The sequence below is a fragment of the Rhineura floridana genome, chromosome 5 (assembly GCF_030035675.1).
Source record: "Rhineura floridana isolate rRhiFlo1 chromosome 5, rRhiFlo1.hap2, whole genome shotgun sequence".
NCBI classification, from domain to species: Eukaryota; Metazoa; Chordata; class Lepidosauria; order Squamata; family Rhineuridae; genus Rhineura; species Rhineura floridana.
Genome location: NC_084484.1, coordinates 58,086,492 through 58,094,238, shown reverse-complemented (window position 1 = coordinate 58,094,238; position 7,747 = coordinate 58,086,492). Strand labels below are relative to the sequence as shown.

Genomic DNA, 7,747 nt, shown 5'->3' with positions numbered 1-7,747 from the left:
AATGCTAATGCTCTATCAAGGCTTACCCCAAGATGATGAGGAAGAAAGCCCAATTTCCTTTTGAGGGGGGAATTGTGATATAACAAGGAACCAAGAAATGGAATTTTTAATTGCTTCTAAGCTTGTGTACTCATGCTATAGATTCTCGCCCCCACAGGATGTATGAACAGGGTGTATGAAGACAGGATGTATGAGCCACAGTACACGTTGGCAGTTAGAGTGCGAAGGGTAAAGAAAAGAACAGGTGCAGAGTGCAGAGACACATACGCACTGGCAAACAGCCAAAGGGCGGTGGCCCAATACGGTTAATTCTATCAAGGAGCTGGAAAGATACTGCAAGGGGAAGGGGACTGAGAAACAATGCATAAAAAGGCTTGTGTATGTAACCTGCTTCAGACCCTTCCTGGAGGCATGAGCCCCTAGAAGTGTCTCCTTTTGCAAAAGCTTGTGAGAAAATAAAGGTGTTGGATCTGATTTGGTCTCACATCTGGTGTGTATTGGGGCTTCCACCAGGTGTAACAGAACCGCTTGTGTAACAGTAGGATCTGGTTCCTATGATCCAATTATCACAAATAATTCAGCCAAGGAAACTATCAAGGATCTATTGACACATTCAGTAGAGCAACATTTCAGGCATTGCAATGGAACTGAAGTGAGTGTTCTGCCCCAAGCAAGAGCAGCTTATACATCAGAGAAAGACTTTGGTGTCTCTGACAAGAGCAACAAAGAAGAATGGATTCTACAGAAGATATGGAAAGTATTAGAACCTTCCTTCAGTACCAGCATGGATGTCTAATCTCAAAGGTATGATCTATGAACAATGCCTATGAATAATGAAACACATAACTTATGAATGGATATATCCTGTGATTAAAATGTCTGCCTTCTCTGGATGCATTTGCTTCATTAGCTAATTACTTCCCCTGTGAGAATTTGGTCTAACTTTAATGTTTTTCTTTCTGACAACAGAAAGTGAGGGAGCTTCTAGATTGTCGCTATTTTCAGGTGGGATTCAATTGCATACAGTACTAGCAAATCCAGGTTGCGGAATTATAGGTGATTTGGGGGTCTTGTGTAACAAACCCGCTTCCCCGAAAGATCACACTTTTTGTGATAAGGAAAGTGACAGGAAAACGTAATGGACAGGGTGGGATAATACTTGCTTTGACACAACATCATCTCCACAAACAAATAAACAGCTATCAGAATAAATCCTCAATAAACAGGTTGCCTGGAAGCATCCTGAGACAACAGTAATATAGATAGCAACACATTCATTATAGTAAAATTTAATATAATTTCTTTAAGAAAGTTTTATTAAATGTACATTCCAACTAGATAATTCTTGCTGCTCCACTGAGGACATGTTTGAAAAGGTTACTTTTCCCTTGGATGCCCTGTTTAAGGTATCCATGGTTCCCACTCTGATCTTACTTCTCATGATGCATCTGAGAACCTTCTGAGTACCTTCCACAATGACATAATTTTTTCTAGTACTGATACTTTCCTTCTAGTTACATGCTGCTAGAACTAGGCATCTTACATGTGGATAGGCCTTCCAGCAAAAGAGAAAAGATGTGATTTTGGCTGTGGTCTCTGCCACTTAGAGCTTTGTCTAAACTAATGGTTCCCACATGTCAGAGTGTGGGTATCCAGTAACTCTGCAAGGAAAGACTTGGTCTAAATGTGTCTTCCCCGCATGCAACCACCATGTTGCTTGATCAATCCCACTCCACATTTCAAGACTTTTGTTTATTATTACAATGTCCTTTCATCTGTGCAACAGCTTAAGGATGTGTTTATAATCTCCTTCCAGTACAAAGCACAGAAGCAATCAAAATATTTTTCCCTGCCATTATTGTATGATATCTGTATGGGAATTGAGGAATGCCCAGAATACTGGGTTCTCCACTTATCTTATTTATCAAATTGAAATACATGAGGCTTGTGGAGGCTGGACAAAACGCCTTGCGGCCGATGGCTGTAACAAGGATTTGCCTTCACCCAAATGCGTTGCACCACTCTGAAGCAAAAATGCAAGAACAGATTTGAATTTTCAGTGATATTTGTCAATAGCCAGGCAGGACTTGGGGTTGCATTCAGGCATGCTATGTTCAGGCAGGAACACACACAGCAATTCCACATGCAAAAGTCATGTTTTAAAAAGAGCCTGTCATGCATTGCTAGGCTATGAATAGGACTCACCAACACATGAGATACAGCAGTTATTAAGCATTTCTTTATTTAAAATACTTGTGTCCCACTTTTCCGTGTACAGTTCAAGGAAAACTAAAGCTGGAATCCAATACACCCTTACCTGGGAGTAAGTTCTGTTGAACCCAATTGAGCTTACTTCTGAGTAGACATGCAGACTAACTAATAACAGATATAGTCCAATATAGCAAAAACCAGTAAGCTATTTATTTTGTGTCTCAGGAGCATCTTTAAACATACTTTCTTCCACCTTAACTGTAGATGGGGATGAGGAACCCATGTTCTTCCAGATGTTATTGGTCTACAAGGCCTGTCATCCCTGGACATTGGCGGTGCTGGCTGTGGCTGATGGGAGATGGGAGTCCAACAACATCTAGAGAGCAGAGGTGGCTAACCTGTAGTCCACCAGATATTGTTGGACTACAACTCCCATCATCTCTGGCCATTGGGCATGCTTGCTGAGGCTGAGTTCGATTCCAACAGCTTCTAGAGGGCCATGGGTTAACCACCTCTGATCTAGAAGGCCACAGTTTCCCTATCCTTGCTGTAAATTATCTGAATTCCCTTTTGTTCTCCCCCTTCATTTGTTTCCAGATTATTTTTACTGCCTGTGAGTTGGGAGTATTTGATCTGCTTTTGGAGTCAGGTGAACTCATGACCGCAGCAACTATTGCTGAACATCTGGGCACCAGCAACACTGGGATGGAGAGGCTGCTGGAGGCCTGTGTGGGCTTAAAGCTCCTGCAAGTGGAGAGGAAGGGCAATCCAGGTAACCACATTGGAAGATTTAGCTGAAGATGAATGTTTTTAGCCATATTACCTACCAGAGTGCATACTGATGCCATCAGGGCAGGACTTTGAGCCAAAAGTCCAGGACCCCACTCAGAAGTACAGGCAGGAGGGACCCCAAATGCAGCCGGTTTTACCATATTTTGAAGTAAATGAAGTAATACACATTACTATGTAAAGACAGGAGGGGCATAAGAACCTAGGAACACAGGAAGCTTCTTTAGCTCACTACTGTCTACATGGAGTTATCATGGCTTTTCAGGGTTTCAGACAAGGAGCTGTTCCCAGCACTACCTGCAGATGCTTGGAATTGGAACTGGGACCTTTTGCATTCAAAGCAGATGCTCTACCACTGAGCTACAGCCCTCCCCGAGAAGCTTTACAGAGTATAAAATTGCCTAAGGGCCAGAATATCTTCTTGATCATCCCAGAGCGCAGGACATGGAATCATGGGGTCAAGTTACAAGAATCCAGATTTCGATTAAACATCAGGAAAAACTTCCTAATGGTTAGAGTAGTATGACAATGGAACCAATTACCTGGGGAGGTGGTGGGCTCTCCCAACATTGGAGGCATTCAAGAGGCAGCTAGACAGCCACCTGTTGGATATGCTTTAAATTGGATTTCTGCATTGAGCAGGGGGTTGGACTCGCTGGCTCTACCATTCTATGATTCTGTCACTTATCAAGGCCAGATGTGGTTTTTTGTGCAATTCACAGTAGTAGATTAAATGAGGTGGAACAGCCAGCATTGCCTTAGCTTGTGTCTTTCTCCTGTGTGTGTTTATGTGTGGATGCAAAAATGTGTACCTCAAAGTTTTTTTTCGCAACTGTCCTGGATAAAAATCTCTTGTAATCTCTCTGCTCATCCTTCTCTTATTTTTTATTTTTACAGTAAATCTGCATCCCTCCCAGTTTTGTCTGATAATTTCTTTTCAGAAACAAAACTTGGATGTGTCATCCCATAGCCCAGCCAATTTACATTCCTGTGACTTTAAAGCTAGGGTTTAAACCTCTTAGGGTACTAGTGTTTATTGTGGGATCAGTGATCCTCATGCATGCAAGCTTATGTGCAGCATCCACACAACACTTTTGCCATCAAAACACCTGTATTTCCCCCCATTTAATCCTTTCTTTGAAAAATCTGGTAAGTTAACAAAAATCTGTCGCCAACAACCCGTTTGCAATATCTGAATGACCCATTTGCAATATTGAACTCTGTCCGGAAGCATCTTGTGTCACACAGGATCTCTCTGACTAAACAGTAATATGTAGTATCTTAAATCAGAAGCTTTTGAGCTCAGGCATTAGAAAATGAAATGGAAATCATGAAATGGAACCAATTACCTAGAGAGGTAGTGGGCTCTCTGACACTGGAGGCATTCAAAAGGCAGCTGGACAGCCATCTGTCGGGAATGCTTTGATTTGGATTCCTGCATTGAGCAGGGGGTTGGACTTGATGGCCTTATACGCCCCTTCCAACTCTACTGTTCTATGATCCTATGATTCAGCACAATTGTGGCTAATGAACTTGATGCTTTGCTCCTTTCTGAAGAATTGCTGGTTTGTGGGGAAAAGATACTTTCACAGCTCATATCAGTCTCTCATCTTAGTACTTTTAGGGCTTTAGATAATTTTTGCAAGGGATGGAGCCTTTTATTTGTGCTTGCTGCAGTGGTGGTCTTCCTTTCTTATTGCTTCAGACATTTTGTTCATGCAGTTACAGTTAGGGGGGGGAATGTGCCATCTGCAAAGGTGTGAAAACATTTATCTCTTGTTCCCTTTCACAAGCTCTTTATGGAAACACAGATTTTTCCAGTGTCTACCTTGCTGAGTCGAGCCCAAAGTCTCAGTATCATTATATGATGTTCTGCTCTGGAACAACATTTCCAAACCTGGCCTACTTGGCAGATGCGGTGAGGTAAGAAGGGGTGTGCGTGTCTGTGTACTAATATAGAAAACTGCTGCCTGCAATGCAATGCTATATTGCCTTTAGAAGACCATTGCCATTAGGAAAATCAAGATGTCTACCAGTGGAAACTTCACTGAAAGTATTGCAGTAATATAACTAAGAAATTACTTTGGTGGTTGTGTTTGTGTTCTTCCAGATGACATGTTTATTGAGCATTCATCCTAATTTTTTTGCAGGGAGATTAAACAACTTTGGCCATTTAATGAACATTCATTCTGATTTGTTTGTAGGGAGGTTAGATGGTGTTGCATCAAAGCAAGTATTAACCCACCCATTCCCATGTACTTTCTGATCACTTTTTTATGACAAAAAGTCCCGTTTTGGGAGAAAGTGGATTTATTGCACAAGAATTCCCAATCAATTAGAATAGTGCAACCTATTTACCAGTATGTAATTGAATCCCACCTGAAAATAGCAACTGTCTGGAAGCATCCAGTACCTGCAGCATACACCTTCAGTAAACAATTTTACTGCAGTTCCATGGCCTAATATTTTACTCTTACTTGGTGTTTGCTGCTGTGCCTTGTTGTGATACTGACAGCTAAGGACATACTTCAAAGGGCTCCTTTTGGGAAGAAGGGTGAGATATTATTATTATTAAAGCGGTGCATATTGGTGTACGCTCCCTACTTTCCTGAGTGGCGAGAAGCTCTGGGGAAATTTCCTTTAAATGAAGAGATCCCTAAAGGCATATGACATTTTTGTAATATTTGGGATTATTTACACAAATATACAATCAGAGCAGAGTTGGAGCCATGCCATATTACTTCTAGAAATAGCAAATCCACTGCCCCACATTAGATCCCTAGGAAGGAGCACCTCAAAATATGTGTTTAGCCTTTGAGAGCTCAAAGCTCACTCACTCTTTCTCAGAACTGCAGTTTCCCTTTTGTTCCTTTTCACAGACATGCTCACAGACATAGCTTGTGCTCTCTTTAGTTGGGATGGGGTGGTGGAGGAAGGTATGCCACTTAACCCTAATCTGTGATCAGTTTCTCCTACTCAGAGCATTCCAGAGTGACCTCTGTATCAAGAAGCAGTCTTATAACAATAGGTCCCACTGAGAGGCATCACCCGATTAACTCAGGTCTGGTGTTACCAGCATGACGCCAATGAGTGCAGTGGTGCCCTTGAAGACTTCCATGGAACACACAAAGCCTCTGATGATTTACAAAACTCCCAGTTGCTTAATCATGAGCTGGCAAGGGGGGTTACCTCCCCCCCTTAAAAAGGTACATAGAGCTGAAAGAGGAAGGTAGAAAAACGATGCTCTCTCCCACTTCTCTTTCATCTCTATGTGCCTTTCTTCCAAGGCTCAGAGTGGAACCTGAGGAGCTGACGAGAAAGTGGAGTGGCAGAGGGAAGGAGGTTGTCATGTTTCTGTGTGCCTTCAGGAGCTAGGGTCCAGGCCCAGGAGGTATAAGCCTCTTAGGAAAACACTTACCAAGGAGAGCAGTCCAGTCCAAACAAACCAAAATCAAGTACAGAGAATCAGTCTAGGCCCAAACTGTGGTCCAGAGGCAAGGTCAGGCTACAGTCCAAGGGAATTCAGGCAAGATACAACTCAGCAAGAAGGGGAAAATAAGTTCAAGTACAAGAAGCCAAAGACCAGGGTTATTTCCAGCACCTACAAAGCTCAAGAGGAAGACCTTGTATACTTTGGCCTCCTAGACTATGCTTCATGGTTGGCTGGTTGGTTTTTAAAATGGGTCTTCTTCATATGCTGGCATGGATTAATATCGGCATTACTTCTTTACTTACTCTGTAAATTGCATTAAATTTTAAAACATCTGAGTCCAGAGTTTGAAAGGTGGTTAAATTGGAAGTGGTATCAGGTAGTTAAACTAGAAGTCTATGAGAGACCCTTTTGACCTTAACCTGATGACTGGCTTGACTCTTCTGAGGTAGCTGATTCTGAGTAATTGGAGCCTGTGGTGTTTTTAGAGTTACCTTTTAATACAATATATGCAATTTATGAGTAATACATTCTGTATTAATACAGGGGATGTCTGAAATTGTTAATGCTACCTAATTTTCACGTAATCAAAACAAATGCTCTGTTTCAGGGAAAGAAAAAACCAGATTGAGAGAATATTTGACAATCCACCTGATGATTTCTTTGAGGCACTTTTTAGGTAAAAGTAGTTGTTTAGGAGGGGGTGTTTCTTGGTTTCTAGGGAATGGATGTCACGGGTTTGTTTCTTGTCAGACTGAACCTTTCTTGTGCAATTGTATGACATTGTGAATACAATCAATTTGTCCCTCCCTTTGTTTCTAGTATTTATTCTCCACTTTCCTCTTACTTTGATTGTCTAGGGATTTTTTTTATAACATGCCAAATTATTTTTTTTAATGACTGAAATCAGATTCTCTGAAATCAGAGCTCTTATGCAGAGTTGTTCAAGGGCTTTCCTGCTTCACTTATAGAACTTTGCCTTATAGCCGAATACTGAAGTAAAACTGCTTTCAGTCATCACAACAGTCTCCCAAGTCCTTGTCAACCTTCAATTTCACTACAATGTACTGTAATTTACTATAATCCCAAGATTTTCATGTGTTCAGACATCCCCATTGGCTAATTCATTTGCACATCCATTTTTGTATGCAGATCAAATCCTCCCATTGAAATAAAACTGCTAAGCTGCTCTTGTTGGAGAAGCCCTGCACATGCAGTAGAGCCCCTGTGGGTAGTGCTGGGAAATCTGAGGTGTTGCTGCTGCTTATTCTTATTCTTACTGCACCATCTATGTAAATGGTGCATTGCAAAAAATGA

General features: G+C 41.6%; 1 protein-coding gene across 1 annotated transcript in view; it reads left to right on the top strand.

Annotated features, from left to right (window-relative positions):
* Positions 1–291: 291 nt before the first annotated feature.
* Positions 292–7,747, top strand: part of LOC133384917 (acetylserotonin O-methyltransferase-like) — a 30,203-nt gene continuing 22,747 nt past the window's right edge. The window contains exons 1-4 of the mRNA XM_061626837.1: positions 292–804; positions 2,809–2,983; positions 4,794–4,923; positions 7,041–7,109. Of these exons, the coding sequence (XP_061482821.1) occupies positions 733–804; positions 2,809–2,983; positions 4,794–4,923; positions 7,041–7,109 (446 nt within the window). The 5' untranslated portion in view covers positions 292–732. The remainder of the gene's footprint in view (positions 805–2,808; positions 2,984–4,793; positions 4,924–7,040; positions 7,110–7,747) is intronic.